Source organism: Epargyreus clarus, unplaced genomic scaffold (genome assembly GCF_041222505.1).
Source record: "Epargyreus clarus isolate Ecla_fem2 unplaced genomic scaffold, WU_Ecla_fem_2.2 ptg000001l, whole genome shotgun sequence".
NCBI lineage: Eukaryota > Metazoa > Arthropoda > Insecta > Lepidoptera > Hesperiidae > Epargyreus > Epargyreus clarus.
In genome coordinates, this window is record NW_027332209.1 from 203,858 (window position 1) to 228,886 (window position 25,029).

At 35.2% G+C, this 25,029-nt stretch overlaps 1 protein-coding gene across 5 annotated transcripts in view; it reads left to right on the forward strand.

The window, feature by feature from the left end:
* The first annotated feature begins 3,437 nt into the window (after nucleotides 1-3,437).
* LOC140742364 (visual system homeobox 2) overlaps nucleotides 3,438-25,029 on the forward strand; it is a 133,830-nt gene continuing 112,238 nt past the window's right edge. For all 5 annotated transcript variants that reach the window (XM_073073284.1, XM_073073300.1, XM_073073292.1 and 2 more), the window contains exon 1: nucleotides 3,438-4,165. In XM_073073284.1, coding sequence (XP_072929385.1) covers nucleotides 3,868-4,165 — 298 coding nt within the window. In that variant the 5' untranslated portion in view covers nucleotides 3,438-3,867. The remainder of the gene's footprint in view (nucleotides 4,166-25,029) is intronic.

The window sequence follows — 25,029 nt, forward strand, 5'->3', positions numbered from 1 at the left end:
AACATCGATTATTTTAATCGATATTAGTAAGGATTAAATCGTAAACTATGTATTTGATCAAGTGATGATCTTTAGTAAAGTTGAAGGTACGAATTTACAGTTTTATGTATGTTATATTTAAACGCGGGCGGAGCCGCGGGCATAACTAGTAAAAAATATTTCATTGGATACTGTTATCGAAATCTACATAAAGATTTTAAAAGCAGCTACAATCTATAAAAAAATCTTAAGAGTATCCACGATCTAAAACTAGTTTGTAGAGTAACGAGCATATCTTAAGTGAACTTGTAGAGCAGCAGGAGTCAGACACCGCCCGGGACGTGCCCCTTCATAATGTAGAGTCGGTAGAGTATGAAGAGGTAAATGAATAATGCCTGCTAAGATACCTATTAGACAACAGCTTGCTCTCTCCTTCTTTTTTGTCCTTTTCTCTATTTTATTTTTCTTTTTGACACCCTTTTTAATACCCTTTTTAATACCCGTGGTGTTATACTTGTAAAATTCATTCTAGAGTCTCTTACAGCGATTCTTATAGGTAGAGTTCTATACTACCACCTAAAGAAAGCTGTTGATTTTTGTGATGTTGCCAAGCGCAACGCACAGCCCTTAAGGTCTTTCTACCAACTCTTGAAGAGAAGGAGCAGGATTGATAAAACGTCGTATGTCCCACAAGAACGCATTAGTGCGTTAACCTATGACCAATAATGGAAGCAGTTTCCATTATTGGTCATAGCTACTATAAGGCTAGCTGCTACTATAAGGTAAACGCTATTAATAAATGCAGGTTAAGTGAAAATATAGGCATTTTCAAGATGTAATAATATCTATAGGTATACAATATGATAGAGATATATTTTTATTTATAAAGTTACTGTATTTTGTGGGAGAAACAGTTTTACTGAACCAATTTATCCTATTTTACCCACCAAAGGTCGTAACATTGGTAGGAAAATCTTAAGAGAAGTCATTATAGTCTGAAGTTACTCTGCTATAGATGCTTCACATCAAATAAAGGAATTTCAAGTGCTGAATTATGTTTTCTGTGTGACAATGTTATAAAATATGTTTTGATTAGGTAAATCAATTGTTTGAATAACATTTGTTTTTGTCATAGAGACTATATACAAAATAGGTGAAGAAGGTTAGGAAATGGGAAAGAGAAGTACCAGTATGTATAGCTTTGTACCTATTTGGACTACCAATATTATTTTATAAGAAAGAATATATACCTATTGGAGTAGCTAATTTAGAAATTAAATGAAAAAATATTCACTTTTAGATACTTATTGTTTTTGAATTAATATAAAATATTTTTATAGCAAAAATATTTTTATTTTTATTTGTGATATTTACCAGACTATCATAATATAAAAAGTAACTTCAAACCACAATAGATTTTCATTTTATAATAGTTTTTTATCACAGCTAAAGCTAAAAAAAATTAATTGTAGGAGAATTAGCGCTACAAATAACCAAGCCTGATTCAGTTAAATCTAATTTACACATGTCAATAATATACATGTGTTCTTCATGTCAATATCCATGTAAAGTCGAGGTTATATTATAATTGTTGCTAGTATCTTGGGTACATTTCCTCGGGGCAGCGATTTGGCTCATTTATTTTATTTATAAATTTTTCGTGTTAATCTTAGTATTTTTAGTTTAAATATTGTTTAACTGATTTTTTTATTGTATTGTAGTTCCTCTGAATAAATAACTCTTGTGATTGTCTTCAGATTCCTTGGTTTATATTTATGTTCACGGGTGGTAGTTACCACTTACAATCAGGTGGACTGCATACTCTATTTTTGTTTAAATTTATTTGAATCCTCTATTACTTTTATTTACAATATTTATAATATTTGAATGCTCTATTACTTATATTTACTATTTTTTATAAACTTATTCAGACAAAGATAAAACAGGTAAAGCATAAAACGAAGCAGCGTTCAATAACTCTTGAAATTTTTCTAATAGAGTTATAAACATGCATGTTGAAGGGTCGCTATCTGTTGATGTTGAGAATGGAGGAGGATTGACGATAAGGTATCTGAGTCGTATATTTATTACCTACATCAATCTTTAAATTGGAGAACGGCAGCTATTATAAACCTTGTTGTCCATTTCATCCATGATAGGCATACCTATCTAACAATAAATAACTAGTTATAAAATAAATTAGGTTCCTGCCTATATCAAATTAAGAATAATTTGGTATGATTTAAGTATCAAATGTTTTGACGTGAGGCGCTTAGAATCAGGAAAGTGAAAAAGTTTTTCGTTTCACTAATCGGTTAGCAAAGAACAAGGGCTCTTAAGAAAGTTCCCTGAAGTATCTGTGCAGCAGGTGGCAACAATGAGGTGCATATCTTTACATAGGTGTCTACCTATTGATACCTATAGAAGTAGGTAGGTATATTCTACTTTTATTATAATGGAATGAAATATTGGTATTAAATCTAATACCCGGTAGTAAATATTTTTTTCCGCAACTTACCCCTACTATTATTCAGTCATAACTTAAAAAACATTTCAATGCCTAAGTGAAATGTTAAGTAAGTTAGTTGAGTTTTCTTTTTTAATATTATCTCATAAATTTTGTGCCTTTGAAGAGTCAAAATCAAAATAGAGACTTGTAGAGCCATTATTACCTAAATTGTTGAAAATGTCACTAGTTGTGTCCTAATAGGAAATATGATTATTTTTATGCGTATTTTTATGTACAAAGCAATGCAATCAATACAAGTAGTTATCAAAATAAGTAAAAAATAAACAAAATAATACGAATATTTGAATCCAAGCGCCCACTCTCCTTATATAATGCTCGCATAGAACAAGTTCGGGTCAGGTGTTGAAAAAGGTTTTGTTTGTTTGGTTTATGTGCGCATATAATGGCGGTCTTTACCGAAATTATATCGCGGCGAGGTAATGATTGATAATGGGGCATTATGCACTCGTGTGGGAACGACGCGCGGCCGTGCAGGTAAATTAATACTCCCTCTAGGCCATCGAGACAACTAAATAAGGCGGAGGACACACTCGCTGGGAAATTACGCGCCGAGCCACCTGCCGCGCGGATAATACGCGCCCCCCCCCCGCCGCCGCCGCCCCGCACCCCCCGGACCTATTCATTTCTTACAATTAATCAAAATTAAATCAACCTCCGACCGCGCGATCCATTTCGGAATTTACGGCGCCGTACCCCACGGTCGAGATTCACGCGGCGTCGCGACGAGGGGGCGTGTCCCCCGCGAAGAAATCTGGCCAATAGAGTGCGGTAACAAAATATCCGTATTGGCTATTAACAGGCCCCGCCCGCGCGGGCGCCGGGGGGGCGCCGCGGCTCCGAAGCGGCGTAAGGCGGCGAGCGCCCCGCGCACATACGACGTTCTGGCGCGCGCGCGCCGGGCACGCCGCAGATCCGAAAGGGCCGCCGAGCCACGGGGCGGGTGGTGAATTAAGATTTTTCGACAGCGAAAGCTCCGGGCCGGCGAGTCGAGGGGGGTTTTCTCGTTTTTACGACGCGACGGGCGGCGCCGCGGGCAGAAGCGCTCCGGACGCCGCGGCGAGCGCTCGTGTTGCAGTTCCGAACGAGAGCCGCGATCTGAGAGATTTTCGCGATTTTCCGGCACCCCGGAAAATTTCTCTTTTACTTTTTTTTTTATTTCGACTCGAAATCGGGAGGCCTAATTTTATATTTTACCATTTACGGACGGTTCGAAAAGTGTTTTATTGACTTTGAATTGAGTGAGTTCGTCAAGAGAAGATCGTCTGGCCCGCAACAACCGGCAACTCGTCGCAAGCATCAGATCACGGTACCGGCGTACAGGGATGCAAAGTGAACCCGAGGCCGGAGCAGCATAGAGAATGCAAGCGATGAGCGCGAACGCGAGCGCGCCGCGGGCGCCACAGCGGTCGCCGTTCGCGATCCAGGAGCTGCTGGGGCTGTCGGACAGCCGCGACGGGCGCGAGCGCTACTTCGAGGGGCGCGACGGCGAGCGCGTGCTGAACCTGTCGGAGAGCCGCGAGCCGCGCGCGTACGCGCCGCAGTTCCCGCTGCCCGCGTCCGTGGCCTCGCGCGTGGCCTACGCCGCCGCCTTCAACGCGCAGGCCGCCGTCGCCGCGGCCTTCCTGCCAGGACCGCCGCTCCTACATCACCCACCTGGTAAGTACACAGTTTAGATTCCTTAACCAGTAATAAGACTAGAGGAAAGTTTTCAATTTAGATAAGTAGTTTAAAAGAAGCGTACGGACGTTTCAAAGAGTGAATTGCATGTGTAATTTAGCGGCACCAATAATACACGAAATATAGAGTACCTATGTAGGATAATGTAGAGTTCGTGTAACTTAAATAAAACAACATGTTCTTAAAAACTTTACAGTTTTGTCAGTTGGATAGGTAGGTTGGATACCTACCTACTTTAATAATAATATAGATATCTATATTATTTTTAGGCCCTTACTTAAACCAGGAGTAAAATATCTTAGAGTTTATTTTTTGCATAATTCAAAGTGTTTTAAAAGTTAAACGATAATCACAAGTAGGCATGCATGTGTATAGATTTCAACATAAATAAAATTAACAATGAATACCTTTAATATTGATAAGCTTTAAAACATAACTTAAAAGTAGAGTTTCAAAATTACTTTACCAAAGATACATGTAGAGTATTAAAGTCTGACATCACTTCAATTTAATGCTTAAATTAAATTATTAAACGTGCAAATTAAATAATGATAGAGTGGTGCGGAAACAAAGCGCACGCACACATACACACACGCACAAAAGTTTAGGCCGCAGACACACGGGCAGGCTTCGGTGACGTGCAACGGTTAGGCCGCGTCGCTTTGTGCTTTAATTAGGGTTTTTTATTTTATAATTAGCGTCTTTAGTGCGAGAGACAATGCTCGCTTTGTGCGCCGCGCGGCTCGGGTTACGCCGCTACACAATTCAATCGATCGACGATGTACGTTATTATTATGATTAAATCGATATTTTTTTACTTATAATGTGTTTGAGGACAAATAATATCATGAACTAATAAGTAGAATTATTACAAGCCACCAAACAGCGTGAATATCATGTCATGTCATGTCATCGAATTTGCATTCAATTTATTTAAGATTTTCTGGAATATGTCTTTAATAGACATGCCTAATATTTTTTCCTGGAAAACATTGTTATTTTAAAATTAAAAAGAAAAAATGTGAATTAATGTATCTGAATAAGTAAATGGAAAGTTAATCAAAGGATACAAAGCGTAAAACATACATTGTAAGATGTTTTCACTTATCGATGGCATCATTTAAAGTTTTTCCCTCAATCTGTACATTACAAGTATGTTACCATACAAGTTAAAACCAAATTGGTAACTTCTTTTAATTTGTTAATAAAATGTGTTACCTTAAAGTTGAAAAACTTTAGGTATTGAGAATAAATTTAAACAAAGTATTTTGATTACATATTAGAGACTGGATACTTATCCATCTATACTAGTTTAATTGTTCAGTTTATAATATAAACATTTTATATGAGACCAAACAAAGTGAACTATGATTGATAGATGAAAGTTGAATAAACTATGTATTTATTAAATTGTATTTATATACCACATACCATATTATTAGGTAAAACGTATTATAAAATTTAAATCGTAAATCAATTAACCTTTTACCTCTATTACAAACCTTTGTGTTTTATTTTTCACTCTAATGTTTTACCAACCAGTATATTTAGGTATTTAAAATGTATATTATATAAATGACATCTGAAGTGCAATATAAATAACATATTGGAGATAATCTGAAATAGAATATAATACATTTTATTGGGTTTAAGATAGAGAAACGCGCGCCGTCGGCACAGCGTCATAACATCTCAATACCAATCCGTTGCTCCGCTATTGCCGAAATATTACTATTTATATTACCTAAATATTACTTAATACAATGAATTCAATTATTTATATTTTCGTTTATACATTAAAGAAAATAATGGTAAAGAGATAATGGTATTTGACTCTACATTATGCACTGTACAATGTCATATATAACTTTTTCGTATTTCTTAAGTCATAATGCATGGAATGGAATGCGTGAATATTAGAAATATAAATATACATAAGGGTATGAAATATATTTACCTTATTTTCCTTAAATATATTGACTCTACAAATATTTTCAATTATACGTTTATCTCGATATTTAAATATTTTATTTATATTTTGTCAAAGTACCTTTTCTTTGAATGTTTCACGTATTATACGATAATAGGTCTTATTTTTATTTAAATACTAATAAAAGGAACCTATCTAAAGAGGGTTATGATTTTTTAAAACGGACTGCAAAATATTTTTGTGATTATAATTTGTTTCTGATTGGTAGAGTAGATATAACTATGTTAGTGATGCTTTACTACATACCTATAAGTTATATTATTATATATCAGTGTTTTAATACGAATTACCTTCTAATGTCAGAGGTCTGATATTCTTATAAGTTTATTTTTTAATCGGATAGATCTAATAAGATTTTTGGTGTAAATTAAAAGTTGATTCGTACCTAACTTTTTAATATCGTTACTTATGATAGAGCTGAAACAGTACTCCATACTCTTAATAATAATTAATACTGTTCAGGCAACAAACATGCAGTCTTCATAATGATAAGTTGTTACTGCTACCCATGGACATGCGTGCATGGTAGAGAGGTATCTATAATCCACTCTAGGCAGAACAGAAGTTGTACTTAAAGTTTACGACGGATGCGTTGCCACCCTTGAGTATTAAGATGCAAAGCCTTAAAAACATAATCAGCACCTCTAAAACCTGGACACAGTAGCTCTACATTGCTGTTATAAGGTATTAGTAGGTGTCACAGCGGTGCCTCCGCAGGCAAATGTTAGAGTCCTATCTTCTTCCATTAAAACTTATCAAAAAATCTATTTCAATAGTTAACTTCTTACAAGAAGTTAAATATTATTGTATGTAGACTCAAGTATTTCTTTATTTCCATTTCATTCACATTTCACATTTTGTTAGCATTTACTGTGCACTTAAGAACCTATGTTAGTAAAATTTGATAACACTTATTTGAAATGTGACACAAGTTAGATTTATTACGCACATTGCACAAATATAGATATGCTTGTTTAGTTGTCGTATCTTTGTACGCATACAAGTTAAGATAGGAAACTTCGACCTGATACATCCAATGTTAAGTGAACATTGCTATATATATGTGAATAGCAAAGGAGATATGAATATCAAATAAATAGACAGATAAATTATAATAGTTTACCAAATTCTACAAACCAGTCAATAACACGTGTCTCTATTAACAGCCAGGAATGTGTATATTGCAGTCTAACTACGTTACAGTCAATCTTCCTACAATTTCTACAACTGCCACAGCAACATCTCTTTGTGTCATGTCAGTGGTAAATGAGCATGCAGTCCTGCTGTTAAGTGGTCTTTATTAAGTAGATATCTGTAACTATTTTTTTTTATAATATGGAAGTAGCAGACCAGCATGCAGTCCACCTGATTTAAGTGGCTACTGCTGACCATGCACATCTATAATCAAATCCAGATAGAATTAGATATTCCTACTTAAGGTCGGCCACAGATGCGCCGCGACCCCTGAGGACTAAGCTGGAACGCCTTCAAAAAGTATGTTGGTAAATTAACTGTTGGGAAATTGGACTGTAGTCCTCTCTAAGCTAGTTAATTTTCGTTGCTCCTCCTAAGAAGTCAATTTGAGTGCCACAACACACTCAAACCAAGACACAGCTTAACATCAAGGCAGAAAAAGTTATAATATCTCCCCAATAATGACACGTTTTACCTTAAACCACTTATAACTTATCAGAAGTAAATATGACAATAAATACCTGATCGTGTTCGTTAGTACGCGGTGCCACAGAGCCCTGGGCCCTCGTGGCACTACAGTCTAATCGATTAGCGCCGCCCGGTGGCGCGACACAAAGCGGTGCACAAAGCAGCGTATTATTAATAAGTTCATATTAGAAGCTTTCATATACTCAAGTCAATTGAATTTGCAAATTTGGATTTAGTTGTCGGTAGGGATAAATGTTTGAGGATTGTGGGACGCCATTTGTAGTTGTAGTTTACCTACTTATCACTGATTAGTCAATCACTTTGGAAGGACTAATATAAAGATAGTAACTACCTTTGTCTTCGTTGACTAAATAGTGTAGATGGTGTCATAGATTACAGTGGCATAACAGACGTTTCAACGTACCTACGTTGTGTACCTACACAACAGAAACCTATCGACTTGAGATATTTTTGAATTAAGCAAATCAAATAGTCATGCAATTTTGCATTCATCATGTCTTTGAGTTCATGAAATCTCATGTAAACAGACTAGTCACTTTTTACGTTTAGTAGATTCCTAGGAAAAGAATGTTTCGAAAGTAAATGGGGGCATTATTACATATACAATGTGTATCTTATTTAAATTTAAAATTGAATCTTCGTATTCTTATAGTTACTTAATACGTTTAATCAATTAAATTACCGGACACATATAATTATTTTTAAGTTTCGCATTCTTAGGGATATTAAAGTCTTATGAGAAATAAAGATTCTCAAATCTAAACCTAACCTAAAATTTGGATGAATGCTAACGTATCTAAAATACAAAATTTATATTTAAGGGAGACACTACTGACATCTTCTAAATAAGTAGGTAGGTACGAGTATCTAATACCACTTACATCTGAATTGAATAAATAAGTAAGCATTAGTTTTATTAGGTAGGTATTTTGATTTGACTCATCGTGATATTTCAGCAACAAAAAATAGAAGACCTATACTAAGATAATTTAATAAATGTAATTTAAAGATCGGATTACAACAAGATGATAATATATGGTGATAGAGTCGCTTGTACACTACACTACATAATAGGAAGCATGGAAATACTTACTATGTCGATTTCGTAAAAGTAGCATCATAAAAGGTTTTAGCCTAAAGAATGGGGTAATCTTAAGTAAGTAGGAGTCGATAGACTTGGATATAATTTAAAAGAAAGACTAAGTTAATTGATGTGGTTTAAGGAACACTTCTTGCGTGTTATTATAGAGTTTTGAAAAGTGTGAAACCAGTATGGTTCGACAGGGAGAGTTGCAACCGTCATGTAGTGTGAAGAAGTTCTTGTTGTGTGGGGAAAGGATATGGATTCTGGCTAATTATAAGGCCGTTAGTTAGTTATGAGGTAACCTCTTAGTCTTCAAGAGTGGTAAGGCATCTATGATTGGCTACAGGCAGAAACCCTATTCTATCTAGAGCTGATTACAGATCTTCATCAGGCGGCAGTGATTGTTTACCATTAGGTGGACTGCAAGCTCATTTGCTACTACAATCTTATAAGAAATCTGTATTGGAGCAGAATGGTAATGTTCTCCAAGCGTCCTTCAACCATGGAGACTTGCTACAACCATAATATAGGACCGTATTGAGGAGCAAACAGGAACAGGCCAAACCGCGATGCGTCATCAAATTAATAAAGCGCATAATGAGGTAGTCACCACACGTCAAACAATCAGCGACACCTCACAAAGTGGGGGCACAAAAACCGGCTTTGTCCGCGCCACGTGAAGACAAGACATTGAGGGCTCACACCTCGCAGAAAGGCCTTTTGTGAGCCCATAATGAAGGAGGAACAAAGGGTTTTTGTTTGAAGATTTCCAGTAAAGGGTTAGTTGATACGGTCGTTAGTGGTCACTGGGTTAGGTATTCAGCGCTGGTGTGGCCGGTCTCGTTAGATTCCTCTTGCCAAGTTGCGGGAAGGTCGTCTATTGTGAACACAAAAGATCAATGAGATAGATTGATTTAGCTGTGAATCAATTGTTTTCATTCAAACGCAGGCTAAATATTTTATATAAATGGCTTTGTTCATATATTATGTGTTAACCACTACTAGTTACCTAAATTTAATCTTTTCGGAACAGAGACGAAGAAAAGGGAGAAGAAGGAGCGCTTAAAATGACAATTAGAGATCATCTATAATCAACACTAATCGGAAAGTACTTCGTTCATTATTGTCAGATGTTCTTTTAATTTATAAGGCATGCACAACTAAAGAAATCATAATGTAGCTACTATTGTAAGACATGATAACTGGGCAATGAAAAGTAATTTGGTAGGTAGACTAGTGTGTATGTATTTATGTAGGTTTTTGTATTCATGTAACTTAATAAAACTAGTTGATTAAGTTATATTTAAAAACGATTGTATTCATGTAACTTTATGTAACTAATTAATTAAGTAATATTAAAAAACGATTGACTAAGGTCTGTACGTAATAATCAATCTCAATCAATTTTTGTGAACCACAATTCGATAGAATTGATATTCAAAACTTTAATAGATTGATTATTAATAACGGTTATAATATTAAGGTTCCGTACGTCAATGTGTCTGTGCTATCTTTAAAAGGCTATCTTCATTTATGCCAATAATAATGAATTCGAGCAAAAACACTTGTGTGAATAGAGAGACAGAATTCTTCTAAAATGTAGTGAATTCTACGTAGCACACAAAATTTCCCATTGTATCATCTCTACTCAAATGAAGGTAGGTATATTATATATAGGTACAAACATAATCCCGTGGTTAGGTTCTTATTGTGATAAGTCAAAGAACTGCAATGAAATAATGGATAGAAAGGCTGAATGAGATTATTTATAAGATTGATATATCAATAGCATTAATCCTTTGCTAAGTGGTCACTGCCGTCCATGGACTTCTGTGATGAACTTTATGAAGAACAGAGAACCTATCTGAAGCAGATCACTGATGCGTTACCGACTTACGATTGCTTTGCAACCGAACAAGTACAACAAAACAACTTAAACAAAACTTAATAGGCTGTTTGAATATAAGCTGGAAGTAAAATACTGCATGTGTGTATGGGTCTTTATGGGTATCTATACTTATTATTTAGATTTTAACCAGTACTCGCATGTCCTTCGTTAGTGTAAAAAAAAATACCTATTTAGTTACTTATTTCATTTGAGATTTAATATTGATACGCCCATTCTATCTAAAATTATACTTACCAAAGGTCCAAATTTTACAATTTTTAGTAAGAAGTAATTGTCAAATATCGATCTTTGATAAGTAAACCAACAGATAGATTGATTATTAGCAATGGACGTAAGTTGAAAGCCGCATATCCTTTCTAATTCATTAGGATGTTTGTTGTAACAATGTAGGTACTTACTAGTGAAGTACATATGTTATTTGAAGGGTGAAGGCGGGTTCCGTATCGATCGGAACATTCCGGAACGTAACAAATTAGACAAGCACATTAGCGGGGTTATTAGCGAGCCGCGGACCCCTGCTTAGGCCTGTTCTACATCACCAGATATGTTTACGAGATTACAAACCTCTAATGGATTTGAAACTGATCGAGAGATTATTCTTGTTAAGTGAGTGGTGTTATATGGTAGGGTTTTAAAATAATGTCGCTTAATTTTTAGGGTTCCGTACCCAAAAGCTAAAAACGGAACCCTATTTAAGAATAGTAAAGGATGCAATTACCTAACATTATGTGGTCACTGCCGCCCATGGACATTAGTATGTTATGGCCAATGATGTTTGGAGTTCGATTCAAGGTCGATCGCAGATGCGTCACCTGAGGACTAAGTTGAAACGCCTCGTGTCTCATTTACCGTAACTTGAACACAAAAGCCTGTTATGACACAAAAAGTAGCGTTGGTGAATCCGGAATTCTACTGACTTCTCTTCCATGTAGTGGGACTAAGATATAAGAATGGTTAAGGGCCACCCACACACATTCAAACACGTTTACTAAAACAAAGTAAAACTACATATAAAGGAGCTCTATATCCATATAGAGTTCGAAATATGGTAAGAAACAAACATAAAAATGGTGGTTATTTAAGATAGATTACACTCAATATCTTATGGCTATGGCTTATAACTATGGCTTATTAGTAGGAAAAAATCTAATGGAAGTTGTGTGTATTGTTGTATTGAAGGTGGTAGAACCCTCTGTGGTTCGACTCCGGCAGCATCACCGCCACACCTCAATATCTTATGGCTATGGCTTATAACTATGGCTTATTAGTAGGAAAAAATCTAATGGAAGTTGTGTGTATTGTTGTATTGAAGGTGGTAGAACCCTCTGTGGTTCGACTCCGGCAGCATCACCGCCACACCTCAATATCTTATGGCTATGGCTTATAATTATGGCTTATTAGTAGGAAAAAATCTAATGGAAGTTGTGTGTATTGTTGTATTGAAGGTGGTAGAACCCTCTGTGGTTCGACTCCGGCAGCATCACCGCCACACCTCAATATCTTATGGCTATGGCTTATAACTATGGCTTATTAGTAGGAAAAAATCTAATGGAAGTTGTGTGTATTATTGTATTGAAGGTGGTAGAACCCTCTGTGGTTCGACTCCGGCAGCATCACCGCCACACCTCAATATCTTATGGCTATGGCTTATAACTATGGCTTATTAGTAGGAAAAAATCTAATGGAAGTTGTGTGTATTGTTGTATTGAAGGTGGTAGAACCCTCTGTGGTTCGACTCCGGCAGCATCACCGCCACACCTATTTCTGCCTAATAACTGCAGTGTTAATCGCTGTTATCTACTGGTTTCAAGGGTGCGGTAATGGAGACATACGTTTTGGAGGCATTCCAGCTTACTCCTCAGGTGTAACGGTGCATCTGTGGCCGATCTCAGGTAGGAATCTAATCTTATCTGGGGTTACAGATTTTCATGGGCGGCAGTAGGCACATACCATAAGGTGGACTGCTTGCTCGGCTGCTATTCCTATATTATGAAAAAATAATAAAAAATAAAATACGTTTAGAAACATAAGATTGAGCTCTCGGTTCTCAGGACACTTTTGTTATAAATAACTTGAAAAGTATTATATTACTCGTAGATATTATGTCCAAGATTCGCATTAGCTTCAATTGGACATTTGCCCTTATCGGCGATTGCCGAAAGGGTTGCCGGTTATCGGTCTATAACCGCTCACACACGCACACAGCCGTGCCGTAGCTGTGCATGTGTGCAGTTAACCCTTCGACATGGAACCAGTTTGTTGGTCTGTGGTCCAAGCTAAGAGCTCAAGAGGTTAAGAATTAAAATTTGAAGTAACATCGGGAAAATAATTTCAGAGTGGCAGTGGTCCAAACAATTAAAATATCATGAATAGTGTTTTTAACAAAATCCAATCGCAAACATATCTTGCTTTCAATAATCATTTGAAATAGTAAAATTTATTAGCTATACATTTTTGGAATATAATATTTAGATTAAATTTTATTTTGAAAGAAAAGTATTTTAGTGATTTACCTACCTACTTATAGGTGACTGTATATGTAGGCACCTACTTATTACGCTAGTCCGCTACCGAGCTGAGTAACATTGCTGTCAAATTATAAACACTATGTCAATTAATATCTATTTCTATATATCTTAGTTTTATTTAGTTTTTCAATTATTATTAGGTACACTATCTTGATAAGTCAAGTAAAAATAAAATAACAAACATTTTTTGGAAAGATGTGTAGAAAAGTTTGGTTAAATCTTATAGCCACTATACACACTTACACATTTTTATTATTGAAAAAACTTTCCGCTTCCGCTTTCACTTTTCACCAGCGGCTGTTGAGGCGGGGAGTATTCTTGCAAAGGCGTGAAGCGAGCGCGACACGTTTTGTTGCAGCACAGAACAGAACAGAACAACTAAACTTACAGCGCTAGGAATGTCGCGTATTGTGCTGTGAATGCGGCCCGATGATACCTCCACTGTGAATACGGCTTTACAAGGAAATGTTATATCACTGTGTTTTTTCATGTTAAATTAGCTCTTTGTGATATTATAAATAATAAATTTAAGTATCGCGGTTGTTTCATAGTAGAATATCTTTCTTGTACCTAATCATTCGTATTTTAAAAAACTTCAAATAGTGTCAATTCGAAAAATTTTATACTAAAATAAAAGAGCTTAACATGGGTCAATGTAACTACATATTAATGTAGAGGAACGTGCAATGTATATTAATCAGTGGGTTATGTTAAGTATATGTAACACCTTAGTGATATACATACTTTTCTTTTGTTGCCACATTGATACCAATTAAGATATGACCTTTCCTATCTACTAAGTCTAAAATACTCCTACAACGAAATATAAGTATTTTGATTGTCTCTAAATAGTTAAAAATTTCCACCCGCTACCGCTTATGACTTGGCCCACCATAATCGCAGTCGACGATGGCTGGGAGGTGTGAACCGAGTGCCACTGCACTCCGCGCGGAATATTATTTGCATTTTTATTTGTCGGCGTTGACAAATGTATTTCTTTGTTGTATTGTTCGTCGGTTAATGAGGAACGCTCGGCGGTGACGGCCCAAGTTTTGTCGATCACGGATACGGAATAGTTTGGAATGTTTACAGTTCTGAAATATAGTTACTTAGTTTAGTTAGTTAGTTACTCAGTTTGATTCGTTTAAGTGCATTAGGCTAAGGCGTGATGATCGAATTAGGTGTTAATTGTTTTACTTAGTATGGCTCCTTTAATTGGTAACCGTGCGATCAATATTTTACAATGCAAAATAAAAAATGTCTGTTAAAACTATTGTTCTCAAAGTAATAAATTATTTTGGAACAAACAACGTTTGTACAATGTTTTCACTCTTATCAATGTAATTCTTTATTTTAACATATGTTAAAATACAGAAAATGTTTGTATTAACTTTGTTTCAATGAGCTTTTAAAAATGTCAATACAAACAATAATGACAATGTCAATACGTAATCATATCTATCACCTTTATATTTACGTAACAAGTCGTCTAAAGTAAAGTACTGCACTGTTTTTATTTTCTCGCATAAAACTAACTGCGGTTAATTATTTAAATAGAAAAAGTCAACATTTACATTGTTACACGAAATAATCGTGGAAACGACGGATATTAATTTGAAAGCAACAGTATGTAAGTGTAATTGCCCGATCACTTACCGCTTAGTATTGACGATAATCGTTACAGCCCTCGGGGAATCGATCGCTTTGCCGTACACTGAAATATGTTACAATGATCGTGTAATATTAAACGCTGTCGCCCGTGAATATTTTTATGTACACAATATACCGATAAAAGACAATTTTAAAAGACCTTGCGGTGTAAAAATATTCTTTATTGAGCTATGAATTGTAGAAAATATATTGAGTAATTTTATTGTTTAGTAGGTTAGGTACATTTGTCCTTTCAGGTTTTCGTGATAGGAACTTTAACATTGATAGACTGCTTCAAACTTAATTTAAATATTAAGTGTAGTTTTATGTTCCTACTTCATTCAGTTCAGTCTGACAGTATAATAGGACTGACAGGACTATATGATATAAAATCTTCGTAGTTTTTGTATTAACTGGTAAGAATGTCAGCAGCTCAAATAACGTATCCAATTAATTATGTTTATCAATTATGGGACTTAGTGAACATCAGGTTTGTTGTGTCGTGTCATTTTCAAATGTGTCCTGTTTCATGTAATATGATGTACACACCACTACAGCAATGCACCGGTAGATGTATGGTGCTTCACAAAATAATTGAGTGTTACAAATCGCTTCCGCCTGCACCTTGCAGCGTGAGGTTGTGGGGAGTGCTTCGAAGGTGTGAAGCGAGTGCGCGGACATATTAGACGCGTTGTTTCAAACCACTCCCACGATGAGAGTGGGGTTGCTGGTCTTGGTGCACTATTGAAGGTTATGAAGGCAATAATATGGGGAATGAGTTTTGAGGATTGTTAAGGAAATGGTAAAGTTGTACGGAATGTAGTATGCGTGTGTGTGCTTGAAGGCTCTGAAGACATTTTTATTTATTATTGAATTTAAGGGTAATTAGTGGTATACTTCCATGCCTTTTTACCCGACTGCCAAGGAAGGGTTATGTTTTTCGCGCGTATCTTGTATGTTTGTCTTTCTTTATTTGATCCGATCTAACAAACGGGTGGATGAATTTCAACAGTTAAGGTGTCATTATATTTGTTTCAATGACCCGAGTGTCCTTAGATAGGTGTTAGTAAAAAAAAATCAAAATGGCGGGTTTTTGGCGCGAAATACTAACACATTTAAAAAAAAAAGTTAACCGAACCTATCGAGTAGGGTATCAAATGAAAGGAAATTAAACGGAGATTATAAAAACATATTCGTATATATATAAAACAGCAAGGTGACTGACTGACTGACTAACTAAATGACTTTTTCATTTTTCAGAAATCAACGTACAGCCTAAACTAAGGACCTTAAAGTTATGAAATTTTGCACATAGGTTCTCTATATAGCGTGAATAAGTACTAAGAAAGGCCTTTTGGAAATTCTACCCTTAAAAGGGTAAAATAGGGGAAAACAGTTTTTTTGAAATTCTTTAATTTTGAAGCAACTACTATAAAATTTTATATTTGGCTTTCTGGATAAGAACAAGGACGCACTAATTTATCTCCCTCCAAAAAATCAACCCTTTAGAGGGTAAAATAAGGGTTAAAAGTTCATTTGAACAATCGTCAATTTTGAAGCAAACACTGAAATTTTGTATCAGGCTTGTTAGATAAAAATAATGAAATTCTACCTCTAACGAGGTAAAATAATGACGGAAACTTTGATTTAATGAAGTTACATATTTTATAGACCATAAATGGTGGATTTTTTCGCGAAATAGTAACACGTTTAAAAAAAGTTAACCAAACCTATCGAATAGGGTGTCAAAATAACGGAAATTAAGAGGAGATTACACATACATTATATATCTTATATATAAAATTCTCGTGTTAGTTACCGTACTCCTCCGAAACGACTTTACCGATTTTCACCTAATTTTATATACATGTTCAGTAGGCCTGAGAATCGGCCACTATGTATTTTTTTTACCCCTAAGTGATAAGGGTTGTTCACCCTTAACATTGTTTTATTTTTATGGGAACACAACGTTTTCCGGGTCAGCTAGTACATATATACTCGAATATACACATCGAGATGACTGTCTGACTAAATGAGTGAGTTGCTGTGCCAGAGATCAACGCAAAGGAAAACCGCTGAACTTAAGCGTGCTGGAATTTTACACATAGGTTCTTTATATAGCGTAAATGAGCACTACGAGGATAAAATGGGATAATATTATTTGAACATCTTTTGTTTTTGAAGCCTACTACGCCTTCTATGAAACTTTGTATTTGGCTTTCTGGATAAAAATAATGAAGTGCCTATTTCACCGCTTTTGGAAATTCTACTTCAACCTTTTTGGTGCAGTCGGGTTTTTGATTTTTTAAATTAATTACTTGTTTTATTTTTAGCTGACGTTACGATTTGTGATACTTGCACATTCTAGATTTAACTTTCGATTTTTTTCTTCTAATTAAGTAGGTACCTACAAATATATCGCTTTTAGGGCAGGCTGTAGGCCCTACTAGTAATAACATTATACAAATAACGAATACGTTATATTATGAACTCGTAATCGGTATATAGTCTAAGAAAAAAAATGGCACCTTATATCATTGCCATACGTTCGTGACTGTTCATCCAAAATTTAAGCCAGATTTTGTTTGTATATTTGAAACAGGAAAAAATGAAAAATAGGTACCTAAACAAAGGTACCTTATAATGCAAACAATGTTTATCGTTCCAAAAAAGTTTGGAAACGCAAAACTTGCATAGATCAGAGCACGATTGAGACGTACGAAAACACACGTCAAAGCCGTATTAGACAGTATACGGGTAATTTTTCAGGCTGCGGCCCCGAGGGTGGGGGCGGGCGCTCCGACACCTCCGCACAAAGCGCCGCCTGCTAATAGCTAGTTTCACACCACTACCTTACCGCCCGGATATGTCTGTACACGTTTTGTTATACACACACAATGTAAGATTTTTTTTAATTTAATGGAAATATGTTTTGAGGTTTTAGTGGTAGCCTGTGGATGTGAGTCCCTTTTGGAATGGAAGCAAATGTCTATTACTTGGCCTTAGTAGCAAAGAGTACTGGATGAAAACGAAATCTTTATAGACAGGATGACACTGTTAGAAATTAAAAAAAAAATTTAGCTATTCTTATATTTGCACTACGGTGTAATTAGTATACAACAATGTAAATTTACTTTTTACTTCATCGGTAGTATCGGATTACTTATAGCACTGCAGACAACTACCTCCGAGTGATATACCTAGTTATCTCGTAGGCATCCTTAAATTCCTAGATTTTGCTTCAGATGAGCTGAAACTCGTATTGAAACTTCTTCTTCTTCATTTAATTTTTATAGTTATTTGGCTACATGATAACATACATTTACCAATTTATTAATTAAATATTGTTTTGTTACATGATTACAAACTCATGTAAAGTCAAATAAATTTAAGTATGCGTATTGGGTGTTAGATTTCAAAAGTAATTTCCATCACACCAGCGGCTCGTAGTTTTAAATTGGCGTTCTCACCTCCCAAATCCCCTGTACTCGGGGAAATTATAATAAATCCATTCACCCAGCACTCATCGAACGAGGGCATGCAGTCATGTAAGTCATGTAAAGGACAAAGGGAATCGGTTCGTTAATCCCGTTTTTGTAATTCCTTTGCCGATACATACAGACCGACTTAATTTCCTTCTAGTTGTCGGCACCGCGCACTTCGTAACACCGAATACTAAACCGCGGCTTAATATCACCGCATTAGAGCTCAAATTCGTTTACCCCCACACCTCGACTCCCTCGCCTCTAATTAGCCTGAAAACGAAACTATCTGGTCGATTTTCGAATGTAAACTTTATTTCCTGGATTTTAGATTTAATTTCGGACGATGTCGAAGTAACAATAATAGAGGACACTCGACCTCTCGGTGTCGCGAGATTTCCCGCGGATTTTACTTTTTTCTTTAAGTGCCACTGTGGGTACTTTGTGCTTGTGTTGTAAGTATAAACATGCGGTTCAGTCTATGTCAATTTTTAGTCAGAATAAGTAAGATGTTTTAGAGAAATCACTGTTAAGTAAGCCCTCACTCGGCTGCTTCTAGACTCAACTTACATAGAATCGTTGGTCTTTTTTGTTAAAACAAGAAGCTGATAATAATTTTTAAATTGTTCATAAAATAAACATTGGATAATTAAGGTCAACATGGGGCAACACTACGGGTTATCTCTGCCGAGACGGTCAAACACAAAGCATTGATTAAAAAAGATCCAAAAAAGCTTCCAAATTGTAGACAAAGAGTAAAGCAGGCCCGTAGAGACAGAAGACTCGTATCAAAGACCAAAGCCATGGGCTTATGGAGCCTTCAGTGGTTATGATGACGCCTATAAATGATGTAGAAGCTTCAGTTTTAGTTCTGATTGTGTTGGAGACAGTAAAATGAAATGTTGGTTACAAGAAATTAATCTTTATTATTATGTACCTAACTACAATTTGTAATAGATACCTAAATTTAGACTTACCTATTTTGATAGTAATTATACACATAAAATAATCATAACTAAATTAATTAATAAATTCATATCAGTTAAACTTCAACATTTCAATTTTAGGTATTAATGTATTTAAATATCAAACAATTTAATTTTTTTTCGATACAGATATAAATACTAAACTTCACTTTCAATACAAGTCACTGCTTTAATTATTATTTTATAAATTTTCTCTCGCATTAAAAAGTGTTCACAAACACATCACTTACCCATCCCAAAAGTCAAGGCGCTGACGACAGACGCTGAAAAACAGAGCCTTCCCGGTTACTTTATGACAAACGGAAGACTTTGATGACGCCCGGGTTCCTTCAGCCAGAGTATTTGTACGATTTTGAAAGTATTTTGATAATGAGGGCGCGAATTAAGGGACATTTTAATTAACAGATGTAACAATGACTCCCGAGTAATTACCTGCCCCGGGCGAGGGATGCTTAGGCTGAGAGCGACGATTTAACCCTCAAATTCTAAGCGTATTAGAAAGGGGGTTCAAAATTTCAATTGGTCTTTCGAGTAGAGAAATTATCGCATATTTAGACGGCATTGCTTTAATCTAACTCATATTTTAATTGAGTCGAGCCTCATTAGACATCAGCGACAACTCTAATAAAAGTCAAGTTTTGGCAAACATCTTGGTGATTTCGAGTAGACTTGTTATCTGTCCCTGTCTGTCCCGCGGGAGCGCGGCGCAGGCCGTCCCTGTCGGGGGTGGGAGCGAAGAGCAGCCGATTATGATAATTCTCCCCCGGGCTGAATATAAATTGGGCGCTTATTTACAATGAGTTATTTAATGCGAACGCTGCATGATCTTATTATGGAAATTTTATTAACGTTTATGGAGTACGATGTAGTTATTCCAGCGCTTAATGGCCTTTTACATATCTAGTTAAGCTATGAATTATTAAATAATGAGGGGATCTTCGTACATGTAATGCGCCGGCTCCAATTTATTGGTTTTGGAAAAAGTCGCTCCAGTTTTCGCATGAAACTAGGACGGATATATTAATATACTCGTTTCCTCTTTGTCAATTTATTAGTTTTATCTTTTTTTGTATAAGTATATTAAGTAATAAGAATATGTTATTTAGCATATATGATAATCTAATATTAGTTTCGCAGTACGCCTAAATTAATTATTCTTGAGTAATTTGTAATCTTGAATAGTTTTGTTCACAGTACCAAACAAACAAAATGCAATATTTAATTCCATTAAAACAGTCAAAAAGAAAATAACACCACTTTCGACTCCACGCCACTGTTGTTCTAATTCCGTGCCACTAATACACGGCCTAGTTATACATAAACATCGTTCCTAAACACTTATTTTCGCAGCGGTGAAGCGGGCCCCGAAAAATCCATACCTCACCCCGAGCCGCCCCTCCCTCACTTTTGGACTTTTTAGCCCAAGATGGCTTAATTTTCTTCAGAGCGTTATTCTGTTTCTTAAAAACTCCATTAGGAGGGTCGGCTGCGAAGGGTAGCGTTTGTTTCGGGTCAGACATGTGGATAATACGGTCTTGTCGGGGTGACTTTGGTTTTATTTTTGTAGAGTTGGCAATCTTTTAATATTTTGTAGGTAATTCATATTTATCTCATTTACAAGTCTTTGGTCGTGTATAAGATATTGCAGGCAGATTTTATTAAATGATAGATGTAAATAAAAAAAAAAAAACATCATAACATAGATATGTAAAAATTATATTAGATAATTATAAAGAAATAAAGTAACCAACCGAGTCTCATGCTATATTTTCTCAGTTAAGATCGTTTATTGATTATACCTAAGTGCTCCCGTAGACCCTTAAAATACATTTAATTAGTGAGAAATAATTTTACCTAAAATATATATCTATTAGGTAATATATCTGTAAGTTTTTCAACGTTTCAAAATTTAGTCAAGGTCATAACTGAATTTTAACGTTGCATGTATCTATCGGTAAGAAAGTCATAAGATTGAAAATATGAAAATTACTTTGTACTTTGTTATTTCTGGTATTGGATATTATATTTTGATTGCGTACGCAGAGGCTGTATGCCGAAATCTGTGTAGACGGAACTTTTGTCGGGTCTCGTATGGTCCGCGAGGGGGACATTCGCCGTTTCGAGAGCTTATGTTCCAAGAGCTTAATTACGAGCTTGAGATGTTTTGTGTTTTTGGGTAGCGTGTCGCTGCTACGTGTATGGTGACATTGCCATTTTTAGGCGATGCAAATGGGATTTTATTTTATGGTTTGTGGTTAAAATTGTTACAATGTTACAGAATCTATCTATCTTTAATAATGTGTAGGATATTATGAAAATTTTTTCTTCTTTTTGAAAAATCCTAGGATATCTACAGATGATATTATTGATATTTTAGGAGAAGTTAATTTATAACAGTACAAGGAAATTTTAAGATATGAGAGACATAATTTTAAGATATACTCGTAATAATCTTAAATAAACAAATCTTAGGAACTGAAAAAAACGTAACTACCTTCAATTTTTTTTAATAATTTATTTTTATTAATTTATTAGTTATATTAACTTTGTTTTATACCTTGATGTCACAATCTTCACAAACAATATAATTATCTTATAAGTTTTTTTCTGTCTAGCCAAAACAGGGGTTACAAACGGAGAAGTTAATTCAGTTGTAAGCAGCTAAAGGTAAGATCGTATAGATGTAACCCAATTTAGAGATCCACCTTCATCGTAAAGCGATTTCCTCGAGCACAGAAATGGGTCGTCGTGGATCCGCGCGCCGGCGGAAGGCCGCGGGCCGTCGCGCTCATTGTTAATTAACTTTGCGGCCCACTGCTTGACAATCGCTGCATTAACGGGTGTACTGGGTGTTCTGTGATATTCCAAGAAATAGTCTGGGGTTTTTAATACTTTTTGGGATTTTTAATACTTTTTGGGAATTTTTGATACTTTTTGAAGATTTTCATACTTTTTGGGATTCTTAATATTTTTTTATAATTTTAAGTTATTTAATATTTTTTGATCATTTAACTTTCTAGAATTTTCAATATTCGTGGGGATTTTTAAATTCTTCGTATCTTTAATATTTTTAGTAAATATGGTTTTTGATATTTTTGTGATATTAAACATTTCAGGGGTTCTGAATATACATGGTATTTTTCTAATATTTTTGTTAACAAATTAAAATAACTCTTAGCAGTTTGAGTTTAAAGTAAGCGGTAATAAAGGTCGTGCTAGAGGTGCTCATGTTCGATTTCATTTTGAATTTCGTTTTAATTTGAATCTGCTTTACAAAATATGTCGTATATTATACCTAATTAGATAGTTAGTATCAAAAATCGTATCTCCTTAAATTTATACTAAAAACCAAACACATGTAATCAATGTTTTATAAAAATATTCAACAAGTTAAAGGATAAATTTTCAATTATGTACATTTTAGCTTAATTTAATAGAAGATTACTTATACCTAAACACTAAACATGCATCTCCACGTGTAAACATACTTAATAATAATCATATCTAATCAAATTCACATGAAAACTTTTCCTTTTACCAAATAAAAAATAATCGCCGAGCTCGGTGTACCACAACCTGCGGGAAATCGTTTCATTCCGTCTCCGTATGAAGTCGCATTTTCTTATTAAGTGCGAAACTGAGGCAATCCACCGTTTAATGAGCTTCCCGCGAGATACAAAAAGCTTGCCGGCGCTTCCACTAATAGATTAATTGCACGCAATAAGGCTCGTAATTGCGGCCATTGTACCGTGCCTCCGCGAATGCTTCGCGTTTTGCTTTCGAAGGATTCAAATTTTTGGAAAGTCTCCAATGATACTTTTTTGTTTTAACTTACAATAAATGCACGTGCGTGTGTGTGTACGGTGCGTTTATTTAAGGTAGCACCACCTCTATATTTTTTTCTGCCTAATAACAGCAGTGCTTAGCGCTGCTTTATCTGGAACACAAAGTTCTGCTGTTATCTGCTCTGCTGTTCGAAGGATTTTATGTGGTTCCTACTGATCTAAGGCGTTCCAACTTAGTCCACATAGCCAATCTCAGGTGGGATTCTAATCTGGGGTTGATTGCAAATATGGGCATCAATTACCATCAGGGGAAGTACAAACTCGTTGGTTACATCAATATTATAAAAGGGTTTTATGTATGGCTGGCTTCGTTGTTGATCCGCAATGATCAATATCAGAAGTTGTAGGGTAGAAAGTAGTTTTTTGTGCTTGGATATTTAGCACCTACTTGAGTTTCTGGTACTTTAATTCTATCATGCAAACTCTACTTAGATAAGTATTTTATAAGTAATTAAGTATACCTAAATTATAAAATGTAAGTACCTTTTATTAGGCATACCTATATGTTTATCACCTTAAATAAACCTTCATTTTCATGTTGACTTAAAAATCCTTTTCATTTCAATGTCATTTTATTTAACATCTCGCAGTTGCTTCCATTAATAAATTAATTGCACGTAATAAGGTGTTAATCCGGCGAGCATTGTACGAGTACGGCGTCTCTCAATTGCCTGGCATTTCGTTTCGTTAGTACGATTAAAAAAATTTGGACCTTCTCCAAATAATTTCGACATTGCTGCTATAGAGAAATTTGTTTCGTCATAACTTTAAGGTACTCTACTACAAAATGAAACTGGAGGTTGACCGCTTATTATGTTTACGTTTTAAATACGTTCCTAGTTACTTAAATATTTGTTAAGAAGGTATAAGTTATATTTATAACTTAAACCTAATATTTATTAGGTATAAGTTAATTAACACTTTTCATTTAATTTTCGTGTCAGGAGTGCTACAGACACCTACATAGATAAGTATATCTACCAGCACCCAGACCTATTTCAGAAGTTTAAATTTATTAAGATATTTACTCAGCCTCGAACCTGGAACTTATGTGTTGAAAGCGTTCGATAATTTTAAAATAGTTTAATATAGGTTTATAAGTATAGTACACACTAGGTTTTGCCCACGTCTTAAACGGCCTAAGACTCTTTTACCATAGTAAAGATTATTCTATGTATTAATCTAGATCACAAACTATACCTATATGTGCGAAATTGCATCTAATTCCGTTCTGCCGTTTTTGTGTGAAAAAGTTCGCGTTTATTATATTTGTACCTAATTCAGATAATACAACCACTCGTATGTTTTATATTTCTTATAGAATGTATTAAATTAAAATGATATCGGAACATCACTCTGTGAGGAATTATAATTGCGAAGAGTGACGTCAGCAAGGGTGGTTGATTGTTCGACTGCATCGTACCATAAGGCGGTCAAGGGCAGATCTATTGCCTACTAGTGCTCATCTGTTTGATTATAAACAAATTATTATTGGAAAATGATAAATATTCCTATTTAAATTTAAAACGCAACATATTATTAAAGAAATCGAAACGTAGATATCTTTAATTAAACTTACATGAGTACAAAATTAATTACAACAGGGTCTGTTTTGGATCATAGTCCACCATGCAGCTCCATTCTGATATTTGATGACATTTTTACAAATATACTTCATGAAAAGTT